General features: G+C 41.2%; 1 protein-coding gene across 2 annotated transcripts in view; it reads right to left on the bottom strand.

The window, feature by feature from the left end:
• SH3KBP1 (SH3 domain containing kinase binding protein 1) overlaps window positions 1-20,391 on the bottom strand; it is a 235,832-nt gene that overhangs the window by 192,531 nt on the left and 22,910 nt on the right. Inside the window, exon 2 of one of the 2 annotated variants that reach the window (XM_075775507.1) lies at window positions 15,501-15,658. In XM_075775507.1, coding sequence (XP_075631622.1) covers window positions 15,501-15,658 — 158 coding nt within the window. The remainder of the gene's footprint in view (window positions 1-15,500; window positions 15,659-20,391) is intronic. The other variant, XM_075775514.1, reaches the window with a different exon arrangement.

The following is a 20,391-nucleotide window of genomic DNA, read 5'->3' as shown; positions in this document are numbered from 1 at the left end:
TCTGGGTTAGGCATTATAGCAGATCTGTCTACTCCACCTTTATGATGTATGAATGAAAATAACACTTGTTTTTCAGGTATCATGCTGGGTTGCAGCAATGATGGAGAGAGAGGGAATGCTTTGTGCAGTGGAAGCAAATATGACCCAAAGTTAATGACTGACATTTGACAGAATAAACAGGATTCCCAAAACCAAAACACTGCAAATAAACGTTATCTCTACTTTTGCAATCAATCGTAACACAGATGAAGTATCCATGTGAGGGCAAGGAGAAGAAATGAAGCCATAAACCATAATTATTCAAGTACTTCCACCACTCAGTCATGATTAAGTATAAACCACCACCTTTCAGATTAAAATGTATTCCTTAGAACATATATACAACCTGTCAGCTACGATAAAAAAACATGACCATACATAAAAGCATCCAACCTTCCTGTGGGGAACTATGCTGTTAGACAATTTTTGGCAAGAACCATCATTCATCCACACTGACCATTAACACAAGGCAGCGTGGCAGAATTGATACCTGAGAAGTTACCTTTCTTAAACTCAGGTATAGATGTTATGCTGAACAACTTCTGAGAACAGTTTCCAACAGATTAAGCTGGAAAACAGCAAAGGGAAGGAAATGGTACAGGCTAGGAGCAGGGTATGAACAAGGTTCTAGAGAAGATCCCATGTAATCCACCACGTAGTTGGAAGATACTAGAGCACTGCTTTTTCCAACACTGTCAGAGATGTCTGAATTTACATGGTTTGTCCTGTGCCCATTTCTGTCATGTCTTTTCCTACTTATTCTGTTTCTTTTCTGTTCAAACTTGTGCTTCCTCAAACTTTGCTTAGCCACACTATCCTTACTACTTGCACGAAGGCAATCTAACACAGTACAAGCTGCATGGCTTTTCTCTTTGCACGTATGTGCACCCAGCAGAGAGGAGCTGCAAGGCAACACTTCACTGAACACAACTTCAGTTTTGTGCTAGCATAGCTATGGTTTCTGCAGTGCACGGAAATGCTTCATTAACATTTTAAACCATGTCATTTGGTGCCCTAGCTACATTTCCTGTGAAGGTCTGTACGGTGGAGTTAGCTTACTATAGGTTCATCCTAAAGATTTCCCAGATACCCTGTAGGTATGCTTTTCACTTAAAAAACACTAAAGAAACTGTTCAATCACTCCTTTCTAGTTGTCTCATCTGCTAACAGTTGAATACAAAAATGCAGTTAATGCTAGTGTTTTATGACAAAGCAATAGCTATTTGGATCTTAAATACTGTCCTAGTATCTTGTACTACTTACACATCTGCTGTTATTCTAGCCCTTTCACTTGAAAACAAAATCTGGATACTAACTACCCTCTGTTTCCTCCACTCACAGAATTCAAACCTTAAATTTCTCTTCTGTCTTCCAAGCGTGCAGAAAATGTATCAGGTAGCGAGGCAGGTGGCTAATAACTATATCCAAGAACAGCTACATTTAACTAAGAGGCATAGCTGTAAATTCCTTGGAGAGAAGGAAAAGAAAAAGATACAAAAGGGGAAGGGAAAAAAGGAAGAGACCACATTGCAACAATGTGCTATATATGTTAGAAACAACAAAAGTGGAATTTCCTATAACAGTACCGACTTGCAGACTTCTGCCAGCATAGCTGGAGCAGGAAGACTGCCAGGTATGATTTGTAACTAAAACAGCAGAGAAGCCCCTGCCACTGCCTTAATTAAACCAGCTAAACTGGTTGAACTGATCGAGCTTTTACTTGTACAGCCTGTTTGCTTGCTGTGCCGGGTTTTACTAGATGGCTGCAAGGCAAAGCTTCGCTGTATAGCTGCTTCACAGCAGCAGCTCTCTGACAATACATTATACTAACACTCTTAGAACCATGAAAGAACAATGGTACAGACAGAGCAAAAGAGATGCAAGCTCCTATCACAAGTGAGGCTGCTCATCCACAATGTTTACAAAGAACAATTTGGGTTTGTATTATCTTAGGCTACGTATTTTTGCAGCAGATAATATTTTACACCATGGTATGTCCTCATCGAAAGGCACATACATTCAGAGCAAAAGCAACAAAATTTAAATGGCCACTGTTAACATCACAGAAATCAAGGAGGTCTGTTGGTGGCACCAAATCATCTTTACTGGACAATTACTACTACGTTGATTTATTTTTATTTTTTTTATTGTACACCCAGAAAAGCACTTGTAATTAATCACTGTATATTTTCACTGAATCATTACTTGTGACACCTTTCCAGAAGTCCTGTTTATGTGCATTTCCATGCGAGTAGCAGGAATGCAAAAACTTAGTACTCTGAGGTGAAGTTCAAGAAAACGATGGTATCTGTATAATGGCAGCACAGTACTAATAATGCTGTTTCAATTTCAGGTCTTCTGCTGCTACTATGTATCATGCTCCAATGATGCAAACTTCCCTTTTCTCTCAAGCAGTCTAACCAGCTAATATTAATTGGCCTTAACTAAAAACAATTGCCTGTAGCTAGTATTTATCTTTAATTTTGTTACTTGTTGCCAGATCTGATGAGGGGATACTGAGTCTGGGAGTCTAGTCAATTTTTCCAACAACACAACCAAGTAAGAGATAGTAATTTAGCCTCTCCCTGTAGATCTTGTTTTCGCTTTATGAATGTCTGAAAACATCAGTAGGAAACAAATATATGTTAGCACTCATTAGTAAATGCTGGTGGTGTTGGTTAAAACTCAAATCCCATCGCCCTGACTGTCCCTCCATTCTTCAATGGTAGGAGTTGAGTAGCTCATTTTAGTACAGACAGGCTCAAAGGCATGACCCAGAAAGCCTTCACTAATATAACCAGTCTTCAAATAAAAACCACTCTCTAACACAGCTATAATATTTTCTCTCATTCTTTATAGTGCTCAGTGTCATGGAGCTGAAATTTGACAGCAGAAGGTCACGGTACAGAGACTGGAGAGGCAGGTTACCAACACGTTACAAGTAACTCCAGGCATGTGGAAGGAAGCCCTGAAGGAGTTCTTCAACCCTGTAACTTGTATGCCCAGTTTCAGCTTCATGAGAAAATAAAACCCACACAGAAGCTGCCAGGTAGGGGAGTGGGAAGAGAAAGGCAGCTTCTAATGGAAACACATGAACCTTAAAAAAAACTACTGGGGAGTAGAGTATACTCACTTTAAAGAGACCAAACAAAAACTACCCTTTTCTGAATATCTGAATACTCACTATGGAAACAATGAAAAGGTAGAAATCCCAGCACAAAGAAATGAGGTCAATATTACTGAGCGTCACTGCAAGTGTCACCAAGGTTCAGAAGGGTGAGCAACACACACTCTACTTCCTTTTTAAAACTGTTTCAGATATAGAAAATCAGCATTATACAATTGCTAAGTGGAGGACAAAAAGTTGAATTAATGAGACAGGGGATATATTTCCTTTCTTTATTTTGTAAAATAAAAGTCCCTTTAAAAAGAATTTCTGATACCTTACCTTGTATGTTCTGGTTTTAGACCTAGTGTCTATTTCTGCATACCACACGCATACATTACGCATGTCTACTACAGGCACACAGATATGTTGCTGAAAACATTTTGAAAGGAATTAATTTTTTAAAAAGAGCTTTTATTTTACAGTTTAATGAGGCACTCCTCTCCCTCCACTTACTCAAAGTTTTCCTCTGATGTCCACTAGATTCTCAAAAAAATGTTCACATTGTCTGAAAGGCTGCAAAAGTTCAAATGATCCACTGAAAACATATGGGCTGACAGTACAGAAATTGGGAAGTTTTCTACACAGAACCGCAGCACCAATAAGGACTAAAAAATGCAATGCTCAAGCCTGCAAGAACTGGCGTATGTAAGCAGCTGTATCCTCCTAGTCATTCTATCAACTTCAGTGAACTATTTGCACAGGGACGTTCTTTCTGTACAATAGTTTTTAAAGGATCTGCCCTCAGCTGCTCAGTTAAGGAGGTTTCAAAGTACATACAACCTTTCCTTCTGCAGGGAAAAATACTGGTGATATCTCACAGCAAGCTAAGACAAATCCTGACTCCTTCCAGGACTTTAGTTCAGCTTTAGCATTCTGTACATTTATAAAACATCAGTAACAAACCAGTTTTGGGCTTTGAATTAACCGTCATTATTTGTGACAATCTGTTCATGGTAACTGATCAACTCAAATTCAAGACCACAGGCCTTCAGGTGCTTTCAGTTTGAAAGTACAGATCCCACAGAGTCAAAGAAAGGCAAATACATAAAAGTACACCACAAAGCATTATGAACTGACTGAAGGTCGCAAAATGAAGAAGCTGTGTGGGAACAGAAGAAAACAACTGCGCATATGCCCTTTTGTACATGCGCAACAGTACATTTCAGGTAGTTCCACTTGCGGGTACTTTTTACCATGAAAAAAGTTGTATAGAAAATATTCAACTAAATTTTAGAAATAGACTCCTCTAAAATGAAAGCAAAGCATTGAAAAAATTTGCTGAAAGCTACATTAAGACATGTATGGTTTTGTGGTGGGTGAATTTCAGATAGATAGTTTTTATCCGAGATAGTTAACGTGGTAGTCCTGAATTACAGGCATTTTTCCATCTATATTTCTCTAATTCAAGCCCAGGAGGAGAATAACTTGGGTCATCTTAGAAGGATTTTTAAATGAGGAATAGGTAACATTGTCTTTGTGCTTGATAGTACAATAACACTGAGACATAGGGCATTAGGGAAGGATAAAGAAAACATTAAGATTTGCATCTTATCTTCTTCTATTTATAATTATTAGGTATTCATTGGGCCAGTGATTTGGCAACAGCTGACAACAGTGTATGAATCATATGTTTAAAGTGCTGTTCAACCATGTGTCTGAAGTGCCATGGCCACGTAATGCAGACATAACATCAACATGAAGGAAGATGGGCAGTCTGTTCACATGCTGGCAGGGTCCTGGGTGCAGCATAAGGAAGCTTGGAGCAAGGGAACAAAAACCAAAAAAGCCATTCAAGCAACCAAAAAGGTGATAAATGCAGGTGGCAAAAGGAAAGCTGGATGACATGATGTTCTTTGCTCCAAGTAAGAAGAAAATAATTTCCAGCCACGAGGATGAAAAGGGGTTTCATTTGCTTTGTACTATCAATTAATAAGTACATACTGACAGATGAATGAGTGTGCCTAAACTCACCTAAGCACATCTAAAAGTGAAAAAAAGGTTTAGCTAACCTGGTCATCATGAACCAGCCAAAATAACAGCAATAACTTGTAACCATAAGAAATCAGGAAAGTTATGAAAGAAGTTTCTGTTGAAGGGTGTTTTTAATAATACTGGCCTATAGCCTCTGGGAAGGCGAATGAAAGTTCTCTGGAAGAACGAGTACTAAATTAATCTTTCAGAGAGTGCAGTGAGTCCCCAGCAGCAGGAAACGGAGAAAAGGTTTCATGAAGCAGCAGATATATACACTCAACACCTTGCACAGTCTTGAATGACTTGTGATGCATTTATTTGGTTTTTATTTTATTTTGACAAATTTGGTGGCCTTCTGTGATGGGGTTACAGCGTTGGGGAGTAAGGGAAGAGCAACTGACGTCATCTACCTGGACTTGTGCAAGGCATTTGACATTGTCCCGCATGACATCCTTGTGTCTAAATTGGAGAGACATGGATTTGATGGATGGACCACTCGGTGGATAAGGAATTGGCTGGATGGTCCCACTCAAACAGTTGCGGTCAACAGCTCGATGTCCAAGTGGAGACCAGTGATGAGTGGCGTTCCTCAGGGGTTGGTATTGGGACCAGCACTGGTTAACATCTTTGTTGGTGACATGGACAATGGGATTGAGCACACCCTCAGCAAGTTTGCCAATGACATCAAGCTGTGTGGTGTGGTCAACATGCTGGAGGGAAGGGATGCCATCCAGAGGGATCCTGACAGGCTTGAAAGGTGGGCTCATGAGAACCTCAACGAGGCCAAGTGCAAGGTCCTGCATGTGGGTTGGGACAATCCCAAGCACAAATACAGGCTGGGTGGGGAATGGATTGAAAGCAGCCCCGAGGAGAAGGACTTGGGAGTATTGGTTGATGAGAAGCTCAACATGAGCCAGCAATGTGCACTTGCAGCCCAGAAAGCCAGCTGTATCCTGGGCTGCATCAAGAGAGGGGTGACCAGCAGGTCAAGGGAGGTGATCCTGCCCCTCTACTCCGCTCTCATGAGACCCCACCTGGAGTACTGCGTCCAGCTCTGGGGGCCCCAGTACAAGAGAGACATGGAGCTGTTGGAGCGAGTCCAGAGGAGGGCCATGAAGCTGATCAGAGGGCTGGAGCACCTCTCCTATGAGGACAGGCTGAGAGAGTTGGGGTTGTTCAGCCTGAAGAAGAGAAGGCTCCAGAAAGATCTTATAGCAGCCTTCTAGTACCTGAAAGGGGCCTACAAGAAATCTGGAGAGGGACTGTTTACAAGGGCATGGAGTAATAGGACAAGGGGTAATGGATTTAAACCGAAAGAGGGTAGATTTAGATTATATAGTAGGAAGAAATTGTTTCAGGTTGCCCAGAGAGGTTGTGGAGGCCCCATCCCTGGAAGTGTTCAAGGCCAGGCTGGATGGGGCTTTGGGCAACGTGGTCTAGTGGAGGGCGTCCCTGCTCATGGCAGGGGGCTTGGAACTAGATGATCTTTAAGGTCCCTTCCAACCCAAACCATTCTATGATTCTATGATTTTCTCCCAATATTCCCAGTTTAAAAAAATAAAAAATAATAAAAGCAGAAGTCATTATCACCTTCTGTAAAGACGACAGGTTTGCCTTGTTCCTTCTCCCTCGGTGGCAGGTACCAATGTTATTTTAAAAAATGTATACTTTACTTGTTTCTTCCCTTTCATCCCTCACCACCTCCTGTCACAACCATTGGCACTAAGCATCCATCACTGAAGGAGGAGTCCAAAGTCAGAGCAAGTAAATAACTCATCCTACCTATTACATGATGGTAGTTTACTTACACCTTTGTCTTTTCCAAGGGTAACTGAATGACTACAGTGTCTATGTATAAACAATATTACATTTCATATGGCTGTAACAGAGCCAAAAAATGAGGATTAAGAGACTCACATATACACTCATCTCCTTCCAACTCTGAAGAGAACAACGTGCTGATCATAAACCTAAATCACTCTAATATACTCTGTCATATTACAATTTTACTAACAGTGCCAGTGAAATTCTAGTAGAGTAAATAATTAGGTGATTGCAGGAAATGGGGGACTCCGTCTCCACCATCAGCTTCCCAAATACTTCCCAAAGGATTCCAGGAGGGAAGTGCAGCACTTACAGACACTGCATACAAAGATACTCAATTAGTCAAATACTACTTCCAATAGCAAATAATGCAAATAGTTTGCCATTCCAGTTGATATGCAGTTCATAAAAGCATGAAAGCAGTTAAATGGTCTACACATGATACTTAAAAAAAACCCCAACCCAGCAGTTCTGTACATAGAAGTAAAACTCCAAAACAACAAAAAACCCCAAACAAACAAAAGATCAACACCACTAAACAACCCTCCCACATACACAATTATACTTGCTGTTAATAAATCACGGTGTTTGATCAAGACAGGAATATTCAGAAAAAAACCAGTATCATTAAATCATCACAGCAGCAGTAGAACAGCTAGTCTTATAGTCCCTGATAGCTTTCTTTTTCCCACACATTCTTCTTGCTCTGATCATCATTCTTTCTTACTATTAATGTTACTTAATATGTAAGTAATACAAATTGAAAGACAATTGATAGATGTAGTCAGGATAGAGGCTAGATCGTTGAAATGGAGTAAAGGGAATATCTGTCAGGCTAAGCTTGAAAGCAAGCACAACCCTTCACAATTATGATTATTAAATGCTGTAGTCACATCACCGGCATCTAGGATACCAGTTCTCTTATACCCTTTTTTGGAAAAAAAAAAAACCAACAACCAAAAACACCAAACACAAAACCCATTAAAAACATCAAAATCAGATGTTTGCTAAAGTTGAGTGAATCCATCTCAGGGCTGTGTATTTAAATTGCCAGAAAGGTGGATATATCAACAAATATTCTCACACTAGCTTCAAGAAGCAGCAGGACTGAACTACAATTCCATTTCTAGGAGCTTGCGTTTTCTGTTACTGTGTTTTAAGAACTCTAACATGGGTTTTTGAACCTGTCAGAAAAAGTCAGATACACGGCTGTACTCTCTGTAAATCCAAAACTGTAGAAGTACCTTTTGCAAGACATTTGTATGCAAACGCTGCTAAGCACCTCTACAGATTTTACCTACAGAGAAGAGTTTCTCACAGCAGCCTGCTCCAACAGTAAAACAATTGACAGAACAAGTGTAAAAGTGAATCAGTCCAAAATACATGGATTACTAACATAGCCACCCACACATAAACAAGCTACAGAGAAAATAAAAACACTCGGAGCTTGGAAAACTGCCGGGGGGGGGGGGGGGACACGACACGACACACGACCCAAATACACCAAAAATACCCACCACAAAACCAAACTGACTTAAGGGAAGAGAAAGCATGAGGTCAGGACACCTTCTCTTTGCCTCCCAACCTTTCAGGACTAGGTTGGAGAAAAGCCATCAACCATCTAATCCCGCCAATTCTATAAATCCTCATGGAAACTACTTTCAGAGGCTACTGCCAAAACCACTTTGACTTCCTTGTGTAACACACAGTTCCAAATAATAATATATAAGGAAGTTCTGATGAAATTGAAGCTGCTTTAAAGAAGTATGATATTACAGCTCCAAAGAAGTTATATCTTTTAAAATATAACTTCTAAATAGCACATTCTGTCCTTGTTTCAAGCTCTGATTAGATTCTCCTCCTCCTCATGGCTTGGAGCCTCAGGAAGCGGGGCGGGGGGGAAGGAAGTGTTTAGTTTCCTTTTTAACATAAAATTACATTTTTTATTTTACAATTTAAGCAATAGCATATTTAAACAGAAATACTCTACTGAGGTTTTTTTAAGAATACAAAAGACAAACCTGAGCAAAAAGAGGAAATACAGTCTCCTTAGTATATCAGTTCACACTACCCACACTGAACGGTCAACGAAGCAATATTAAATGTATTTAAATAAGAATTTTTTTTTTAATGTTTTTTATACATCAGCAATTACAATGCATATTAAAGAAAGAAAAGCAATACTTTTTTTGTTTCAAACTTAAATTTTCACTGTTTCTATCAATATATAATTACAAGTAAGCCTCTGCCTTTTCAAAAGGTTACTTTTTACTAGTAACTTGTTGCAATATAAAGTACTAGTCACTAAAAGCTAATAAAAACCTTAACACTGAAGCTTCACATTACCATGTGTCCGCTGCATGACTGCTGTACGCATTTAAAACCCTCTCAATTTTGCATAGTTCATAAAAAGTTCACACGCTGGTTCCCACAAAATATCGGGCAGCTGACAGCCTCAAACAGCAACCCTTCCTTCCTCTCTGTTCCACACACCCTCACCCCCCAAGTAATCCCCCTCTCAAAGCCTGGCATCAAAACATATCCAACAAACCAATCACTACCACAGGACAGCCAACACCACACTTGCCCCCATGACAAACATACGAGATCCATTCTGCTGACTGCAATGAGCACGGCACCCTTCCCATCCAGCCGAGAGTATCACCAGTTTCCTCTGACAGGGGATGGGAAAGAACCTCTGCTGCTGCCAGGGAGTCTCACATCACTTCTAGGCCAAACACCCAGGGCAGCTGCCTCACTCAGGAGCTCCCCTACCTCCTCGGAAGCCAGACAAACAGGTCGAGGCGTGACATTATTTGTAATCATGCCTTGGGCATCCAGGACAGCCCAGAGTGCTGCTGCTGCCACTCTGTGCTGAATTCCCTTAGAAGAATGAACACTGCCAAGTCTATTGGCCAGATATTGACTGGTATAAGACCATCTTGGTGGATCTGTGTCTCTGTGGGGTAGATGGGCTGGGAGAGGGAGAAAGACTTCATTTTACTAGTTTTGCTTTCACTATTGTAAGAGTAATAACAGCAGCAATAATAAATAACAACACACCGGTGATGCTATGTTTCTCTCCACAAAATCTTTATAGCTGTTGACAGAAACAAAAGCTCAAAGAGACAACATTTTCACATGATGGAACCGATCTGAAAGTGTCTTTCACCAATTCTGTTCTCTTGTATTTCACCATAAGGATAACAAGTTTAATGGTCATACCCAGAACTTTGAATAAGAAACTAACACTCCTGGCTCTCATTTCCAAGACAACATAACAGTTAGGATGCTACAATCCTAAGAACAAATACGTAGACAGTATTCTAGTAAGAGTTCCAACACAAAAGCTCAGTAATTGAATTGCAAATTCCTGCCAAGTATGTAAAAAAAACCCTGCAATAATTCACTGACCCATAAAGCAAGTTATCTTTTCAGGTACAGACAGAAATAACCCTAGTCTGCATATAACCTCAGCAGATGCCACAACTTTCAGAAGTGGCTACTTAGGCAAAGCTGACCCGGTGTCACTTAATAGTATTGAGTACTTAGGAGAGCAGAGAAGGCCATAGGAACTTACAAGCCCCAAAGCAAAGGTGGGCACAGTGGTATCCGAGAGTGCAGTGGCAAAGCAGGAGGGAAGGATGAGAGTTGGTGGGTTCTCCGATCTGACAGGTACCGAGCAGCAGCTGGAGGGTCGGGGAAGCAGAAAGCACTGCAGGAACCAAAGTGTTCTGAGACATGAGGAATAATATTCTCTTTCCCCTCCAAGGAACCAAACTATGGCTGTAAAGGGTCCCTGCATGTGCACAGGCCCAGGCTTATGAAAAGTTTTAGGAAAGCACTAATAGGGATGGGTCAGGGTGTGTGGGGTGCATAACAAGCACAAGGGTCTCAGCAAGGAATCACCCTGTGTTTCACTCACAATCCCCTGCAACCTCTGGCTGGTTGTGAAGATTAGAAAAACAAACAAAACATATAGAGAAGAAAATTAAATGACAAGCAACAGATAAGGATCTCCACCGTGTGCCTATGATTCAGTATGAACATCCCCAACATCCTACAACTCATTTGCACTATTTAAAGATTGTATTCTGCTGGTATAACAAGAAATCCAGGTTGCTGTTCTGACCTGAGGCAGCAGCACAGTTACACATAGCCTCTGTCCTGTTTCCTTGATTCTAAAACCCAAGCCATAAACCACAATTTCAAAAATAACTACCGCTACATTTCTTGCTATTTTAAAAATAAATTTACCTCCCCAATTCTGCTAGCAATATTGGCAAGTCCTCTGGAGGACAGACAAGCCTGAAGGTTGTTACATGCAGCAAATTCAGTTTACCAGTATAATGCTATCCAATCCCACACAGAATTGGCTTTGCATATTAAAACCAGCAAGCATGGTTTTGCACCACAGTTTCCTGCTTTCTACATCTTCATCTGCTATCAGCAAAATCTAACTGTCTCAGATGCTGTCACACTTACAGTGTTACACTGCAGGGCATGGTTACACAAGGTTATACAAGGAATTTGTTAAAATAAGACCAGAAAAAAGTCAAAACCCTCCTGTGTGTCTCCTAACAGCATTAAAAAAACCCAAACAACCTAACATACTACACATCATCCACATTTACTTTATTTTCTGGTTATAAAAGTAAGGATTTTGGATTTCAAGTCGAAGATTTCAAGCTAGAAAGATACAGAAAACCAACTTTATACCATGCAAATGAACAACACTGCAATCGCACCTGCTACCTCCTCTTTTTTAACTGCGTGACTGAGAAGTAAAACAGACAACCAGAGAGAACATGTAATTCTCCACTCATACTTCTATTTCTCTACCTGAAAAACTGAAAGAAAACAGAAAAAGACAACAACCAGATACGCATTTCATACATTTCTTACAATAAATTCAGCATCAGTAGCTCTAACAAAATTAGATATATACAAAGGCTGACAGAGGTAAATGAGATCTTAAAGAGGGACCAAAAAATTTTCTCATATTTAGACAAATTTCTCCCACAAAATCTTCCAAGTGACCACAGTTGCAGACTAATAGGCAGTGAAAACGGAAAGAGAAAAGAAGTTTCAAATACCTTTTCTGTTACACCTTGCATATTGAATTGCAGAGCATAGGATGGGTATGAATCTGTGGGGCTTTGTATGTATAAAAATATACGAAATTCAGAGCAGTTGTTTTGCAGATTCAAGAACAGGAAGCACCTCTGATATAACTTCACAGTGAAAGTTGCCTGAAAAAAATAACTGCACATGTACTGCATACTTATTACTGCTACCTCCCCTTTCCTCTTTCTTTCTCACATCTGTCTTCAGACAACTCCTCTTCAATGGTCTCCTAATTTGCATTTATTCGGTGAAATGTAAAACCACTTTTGCTACAGGCAACTCCAAAAGTCTTTTCTACATTCATAACCTAGTACTCCCTTGAAAAAATATTTATTTTCTTAACTAACACTTTGTATTGATGTCTTTTCATAAACATTCCAATATATTGCATTCCCCTAATTCTTCCATTTCTGATTTGTACATCTTTTCTTCCAAATTCTTGTGACCAGCGGGTCAAGGGAGGTGATCCTGCCCCTCTACTCCACTCTCATGAGACCCCACCTGGAGTACTGCGTCCAGCTCTGGGGGCCCCAGTACAGGAGACACATGGAGCTGCTGGAGAGAGTCTAGAGGAGGGCCACAAAGATGACCAGAGGGCTGGAGCACCTCTCCTATGAGGACAGGCTGAGAGAGTTGGGGTTGTTCAGCCTGGAGAAGAGGCGGCTTCAGGGAGATCTAATTGCAGGGGCCTACAGGAAAGCTGGTGAGGGACTGTTTATCAGGGAGTGTAGTGACAGGACAAGGGGTAATGGGTTCAAGCTGAAGGAGGGTTGATTTAGATGAGGTGTTAGAAAGAAATTCTTTACTGTGAGAGTGGTGAAGCACTGGAACAGGTTGCCCAGAGAGGTTGTGGAGGCCCCATCCCTGGAAGCGTTCAAGGCCAGGTTGGATGGGGCTTTGGGCAAGGTGGTCTAGTGGAGGGTGTCCCTGCCCGCAGCAGGGGGGTTGGAACTAGATGATCTTTGAGGTCCCTTCCAACCCAAACCATTCTATGATTCTACGATTCTACGATTCTCTTTTCAAACTGCACTTCCAGAATCTATGCACAAATGCTAACAGAGACCACTCAGACCTCTTTACTGTGTTAATTTAGTGGTTTCAATTCAGCCCAAAAATTTAATTTCTTTCAAAACCCAACAGTATCTTTGGAATGTCATCATGAATTTATTCAAAAGAAAATAAAATCACAGGAAGGAAAAGCTCTTTTCCATAAAAAATTATTCTCTCCACTTGAAGGTAGAATTCAAAGTACCCCAAAAATTTCATTAGTCATTTTTACCTCTGAATAACTTTTAACTAACTACACTTACAACCAATTCTGATAAGCAATGGGAATTTGGAGTTGCATTCAACTCCACCACTCATCTCTAGCATCCCTTTTTTGCCTGCCTCAACACAGGCACAACAGAATAGCAACGGGGCATGAATTGATTGCTGGTGAGCTCGACTCTGCATGCACTTGTTAAAAAATTTTCCATAACTGGAAGAGAAAGTTTACAACTACTTATAATCTTAGAGATTTATGCAAGAAAAACTGAAGAAAAATAAAGGGTTTCACTCAAGATATTCACAAACTAACTATACTTTTACAAAGTTTGTATCTTCTACTCCACATTACCTAATTTAGAGAGGGAATGCTCAACTATGAAAAACATATTTGACTTTGTGTTCAAGCTGAGAATGAGGAAGAATTTAATGTGGCTTTTAGTACTTTAGAAAACTGCCCTGGATGCTGATTTTAAATAAATAAACAAATAAATAAATAAATAAGGGTAGGGAAAGCAAAGAGGTAGTGATATTTTTGATATTTTATGAGAACACAAAATCCAAAACATTTATTGTTGGTTTAGAACTTTCTATAGAGAAAAAGCTATTTATTTTTCAATTATGTGACAGGATGCTACAGATTGCAGTCATTTTGGAAAGAAGAGATCTTAAAAATTAGGTACTAAGGGGGAGAACTTGCAAACCTTCATACTTAGATTATGATATTTTCATAACAGAAATTCATAGGCTGCATTTCTTTATGCTAAATTCAACACCTCCTAAACTCAACAGCAGATTTCAAGTATTGGCCAGGGGAAAGCTTAGAGGAAGTCTGCTTTTGTCCAACAGAACTTCACAGTTCATCAGAGTTCAAGCAGAAAGATATTATCAATACACAGTGAGTCCCAAAATAGTTTCTTCCCCCTACCCCAAAGTGTGGATTTTCAGAAGTTAACAAGAAACAGGGTATCCGTTTTCCTCCTGCACTCCCTTTCATCTCGTTGAAGCTGTTACTTCCTCCTAATCATTGCCGCCTGACAGACACAGAGCTGTTCTTTCTTCTTGGCAATGACAAGAACAAGGATTAGGATGTGAGTACGTTTGTCCCCACAGGAACACCTGAGACTCCCATGTGTGTGTCCCCGCTACAGGCTAATCTTGCCACCAAACCACTTCCCCAAATTACCTTGACATATGCAGCATTATTGAAGCAAAATGAAGTAACTTCATTACGTGCATATGTCTAAACACAAAACAGGCTCACACAGTCAGAAGAAGGAAAAGAGGAAGGAAAAAAACATACTTATACCCTTGGAAAGGGGAAAGTCCCAAAGATCCTCTGAAGCTGTAGTAAGAGACTAACATAAAACCTATTTATGCAATTTATTGTAGTTTTTTCTCTTTTCCATAGTGGAAAGTCAAGTTTATGGAGGTTTATAGAAACTAACAGCCTAGGTCTGCAATGACAAATCAAGGAGGCCCAGAAGTACTAATAGGTAGTCTCATATGTGCAGACATATGTGCACACACACACGCCCAGTAAAAAAGGCATATATTTCTAAAACTTTGAATGGCTTTCCTAAAACCAGCATTACTGCAAGTTATTTGGTACGTTACATGAAATACAAAGTATATGACTTTATTTGTTTTTTAAAATTTTTATAGGCAACTGTTTGAAAAAATCCATTTTAATTATTCTCAACTAGTTTAGCCAGGAATAAGTATTCACAAAAAGCTTCTATAAAACCTAGGAAAGCACTCTGGAGAAGAAGTAGCAGTTACAGAGAAGAGAAAATATTGCAAATTTCATGACATATCAGTTGTTCTAGAATAAGCACTTTGTTCCCAGACCACACAGTCAAATGTAATCACTGAACAGCAGAGAAATGTAGGGGTAGCTACTTTTACTTTCAGGATATCAAAACTACATTGTCTTTGCAAACAAAGTGATTTTTTCTTTTAACACAGCCTAAATAGAACATTGTATTGCAATATATTATGGTTTTGGATATAAGAAATATTATGCTATAAAGGCTGATACTTAGCCTAAACAGCACAGTACATAAAGCATATACACACAAGAACAGTTCCACTTTGTACTCACTCTTACAAAGTTGTCAGGGAACAAACCTCTTCTGCCTTTGAGCTGTCCTTCCCACCAGCCTCCATCATCTTTCTTGATATTGGTGATTATGTCACCTACAGTGATCGTCAGCTCATCATCATGTTGAGCTTTGTAGTCACACTCCACTATCGCCTCCACTGAAAGAGAAACACACATATGCACAATTATTGACTACATTTAAGTAAGCCTTTGGAAAGAATAAGAAAACATCAATTCAATTATATGTTCTCAGTGAAAGTGATATATTCAGCTTAACCAAGAAAGCACATCAAATAGGCAACATGTAATGGTAACATTTTGTGGGTAACTGCTATAAAAGATGCCAAAGGAAAAAAAATAACACACAAAACCAATACAGTAATGCCCATCATGGTTAAGACAAGAAGTGGCACACATTTTTCTTTACTGTTGAAAGGAAATTAATCTGTGATGCTTCGGCTCTGGCAGCATTACAAAGTTTACTTTTATTTCTTGGACAACGTTTTAGCTTTTGTTCACAGGACTTCGAAAGCATTTTACTTCTGGACAGGTTGTCAAATCCATAAGCATCCTAAGTCACTGCACGCACTTTGCTAAATACATCACTATCAACCTAAAGAGCATTTAGTAAGAATTTTTTGCATCATGCTGAGTTTCACTGCTGTTTATACAGAAATACAGAGCTCTTCTGCATGAACATGCTCTCGCAAGGTTTCACCAAAGGGAGAAAAATTTACTTTCACTTGTGATTATGCATCAGAGGATCTGAAGATGAAATACTCCTAACTGCTCTGAATGTCTGCTATGAAGCAGGTGTGTTATAAGCTTGCCACCACTATATGGTCTGCCTTGTTCTTTTCCTGGGAAGACTCCCCATCCCTTGAAACGATACACACAACAAAGTCCCTGTTGAGAATTAAGGAAGTCATAAAGATAGAAAAAATCCTTTGGAGAATCAAAAATAATAGACCTGGGGTATTCAAATATGGAAGCCATAGTTATATTTAATGTTTTGTCAAATACCTACTAGGAGGAGCCAGACTGGCAAGGTCAAGGATAGTCATATTTGTAAAGCCTTACTCCTGTTTTCTTCAGTGGAAAACCATGCCCCAGGATGTTCCACCAAACATTTAGCACTTCAACCATCGAAACAGCAAAATGAGAACTAGTAATAGGCATCTGCTTTCTGCACAAATGACTGCGCTATGTGAACTCTGCAAGATGTGGCCAGCAAACAGGCAATACAGCTCAAAGCAAAGGTAACCATTATACCACAGACACTAAAAAGGCTCTGCCTAAATAACAGAAGCCCTGAGGACTAAATTGAATTAAGCTAACAGGAAAGCAGAGTTATTCCTTTCCACCCCCAAAATGTCACACAGACACAATGCTGAACATCTCCCTTCCTCCCCCAGAGCCTGCAAGTCATAGCTAAAAGAGTATTCTGACTTTCAGATACATCCCAGACACAAGGCTACAGCTGATATTCATCTATTCATCAATATTCATCTATTGGTGCTTCTGTGAAGCCCAAAAACATTATAAAATCAGTTCACAAGAGACCTGCTAAACTACATCATGAACAGCAAAAGAGAAAAAGTGTCACCACACATTACAAGCTGACATGCAAACAGAACTTGAAAAATTTACCACTGAAACTTAACTGAAAAATCAAAGTCATTCAGGCCTGGAGGAACCTCAGGTCTCTAGTTCAGCTTCCTGTTCAAAGATGGACCAGCTCTGAGGTCTAACCAGGTTGCTCAGGGCTTTGTCCATGAGGATCTTGAAAACCACCAAGGACAGAGGTAGGGCATGCAGGGCAACCTGCTCCACTGCTTGACTGGGAGAAAAGTTTTCTTTCTACAGTCCATTGGAACCTTTCTGGTTTCAATTTACTTACATCCATTGGTCTTGCTGTCCCACCATGCACTGCTGTGAAGAGCCTGACACCATCTTTTTGACAACCTTCTTACAGGTATTGTAAGGCTGCTACTAGGACCTTCCGTTTTCTCCAAGCTAGACAATCAGAGTTCCTCTATCCTCTGGTCCCTGCACTCTTTAGCACATCTACCGTTCCACCAATTTCATATCAATCACGGACTTGAGGAGAGTGCGCTCCACTGCCTTCTCCAGTAACTGATGCAGATGTTAAACAGAACAAGTCTCAGGACAGTCCCTGATGGTACTCTATTTTTTATTACCTTGCAAGTAGAGTACAACACATTAACTAGTACCCAAATTACACAACATTTAGGGTTAGAAGGCACATCTGTAGACCAAACCCCCTTATTCCAAGCAGAGACAGCTAATGCGCAGGTTGCTCAGGGTCTTATGCAGCCAGGTTTTGAACATCTCTAAGGATGGACATTCCAGTGTTCAATCACTCTTAAAGCTAAAAAGGTTTTCTTGTGCTTAAATGGATTTTCCTGTATTTCAATTCATGCCCATTGCCTCTTGTCCTTTCACTGTCCACCGCCAAGAGGAGGCTGGCTCCACTTGCTTTACTCCAACACATCACGTAGTCAGACACATCAATACCACCCCTGTGAGCCTTCTCTTCTCCAGGCTAAACAGTCCCATCTCTCGCAGACTCTCCTCACATGTCAGATCCTCCAATCCCCCAGCCATCTTCACGGACCTGCGCTGGACTTCCTCCAGTATCTCCATCTCCCTCTTGTTTGGGAGAGCCCAGAACCACACACAACACTCCCGATGTGCCTCACCAGAAAGGAGAGGAGGAGAAAAGGAGAACGATCATCTCTCTCCACCTGCTGCAAGCCTCTGCCTCATGCAGCCCAGGAAGCTGGGAGCTGCCTCATGCTCTGCTTGGCATCTACCAGGATCCCTCTTGCCAAAGCTGCTTTCCAGCCACTCAGCCTGGGGTTATTCCTCACCAGGTGCAGCACTTGGCATTTCCCTTTGGTCACAAGGATCCTGTCAGCCCATTTCTTCAGCCTGTTGAGGCCTCTCTGAACGGCACCACAACCCTCTGGGCAGTCAAACACTCCTCCAGTTTTGCATCACCTGCAAACTTGCTGAGAGCGGTCCTCTGACCTAGCATCCGGGTCATCAAGTGAAGATGCTGAGCAGCACCAAGCCCATTATCCACCCCTGCGGCACGTGGCCAGCGACCGGCCTTCGGCTGGAGCTCATGCTGCTGATCACAGCCCTTTGAGCCTGGCACTTCAGCCAGTTTTCAGCCCACCTCACTGTCCATTTACCTGGTCTGCACTTCATCACTTTGTCAATGAGGATGACACGGGAGACAGCGTCAAAAGCTTTGCTGAAATCAACGTAAACAACATCCACCGCCCTCCCCTGTTCCACCAAGTCAGTGATCTCATTGTAGGAAATTAAACGATGGCTCAGACACGACTTCCCCTTCATAAATCCATGCTGACTACTCCCAAACAGCTTCTTGACCTTCGTACGTTCAGAAATGGCTTCCAGGATTATTTGCTTCATCACCTTGCAAGAGGTCAGCATGAAGCTGACCTGCCTGTAGTTCTCAGCAAAAAGGAGGCTTCTTGCTTTTCTTGAAGACAGGAATTACATTTGCTTTCTTCCAGTCTTAAGGAAGCTTTCCCAATCATGATGACTGTTCAAAGACTATCAAGAGTGGCCTCCCAATATCAGTTAGCTCCCTCAGCACAAACCCCACCGGGGCCATAGCCTTGCACATGTGCAGTTTAAATATTCCCTAACCTGATTCTCCTCCACTGAGTGTAGGTCTACCTTGCCCTGAACTCTTCCACTAGTTTCAGGGCCATGGGATTGCTAACAGCCAGTATTGCTATTAAAGACTAAGGTGAGTAAGGCATCAAGTACTTCTGTGACAAGGCTCTCATTCCCCTTTAGCAGTAGGCCCACACTTCCCTAGTCTTCCTCTTTCTGCTCAGGTACCCACAGAAGCCTTTATTGTTGTCTTTCACATCTGTACTGGTTTCGGTTAGGATAGTTAATTTTCTTCACAGCAGCTTGCATGGTACTAAGTTTTGGATTTGTGACCAAAACAGTCTTGATAACAGCCAGATGTTTTAGCTATTGCTGAGGGGTGCTCGCACAGAGCAGCCTCAAGGCCTTCTCTGCTTCTCACAGTCAGAGAAGTGTGCAGCCTGGGGATGCACACGAAGTTGTGAGGGGACACTGGCAGGACAGCTGACCCTAACTGACCAAAGGGATATTCCTTGCCATATGACATCATGCTCAGCAATAAAAGCTGGGAGGAAGGAGGAGGAAGGGGGATGTTTGGAGTTATGCATTCGTCTTTCCGTGTCACCATTATGTTTGATGAAGCCCTGCTTTCCTGGAGATGGCTAACACCTGCCTGCTGATGGAGAGTAGAGGCTGAATTCCTTATTTTGGTTTGCTTGCACAAGCAACATTCACTTTACCTGTTAAACTGTCTACCTCAACCCATGAGTTTTCTTGCTTTTACCCTTTCAATTTGCTTCCCCATCCCTCTGTGGGGGAGCAAGTGAACAGCCGTGTGGGGCTGAGCTGTACACTGGGATTAACCCACAACAACATCCCTCACCACATACAACTCCAGGTGGGCTTTGCCTTTCCTAACCCCATCCCTGCACACACAGACATTCTCTCTACCTTCGTCTCAGGTCACTTCTCCCTGCTTTCACCTCCTTTACTCTTTATGTCTGATTTTTGTCAGAAGCTCCTTGTTCATCCATGAAGACATCCTACCACCTCTGCTTGTTTTTCTGCTTGTCAGGATGGACCACTATTGAGCTTGGAGGAAGTGGTCCCTGAAAACCAACAAGCTCAGCTGGATCCCTCTTTTCTCTGCAACTGTCTCCAGGGGGATTCTTCCAAGCAGACCCCTGAACAGGCCAAAGTCTTTCCTCTTCAAGTCCAGGATTGCAAGCCTCGTTTT

The sequence above is a fragment of the Balearica regulorum genome, chromosome 1 (genome assembly GCF_011004875.1).
Source record: "Balearica regulorum gibbericeps isolate bBalReg1 chromosome 1, bBalReg1.pri, whole genome shotgun sequence".
Classification (NCBI taxonomy): Eukaryota; Metazoa; Chordata; class Aves; order Gruiformes; family Gruidae; genus Balearica; species Balearica regulorum.
This window is presented reverse-complemented; position numbering and strand designations above follow the sequence as displayed.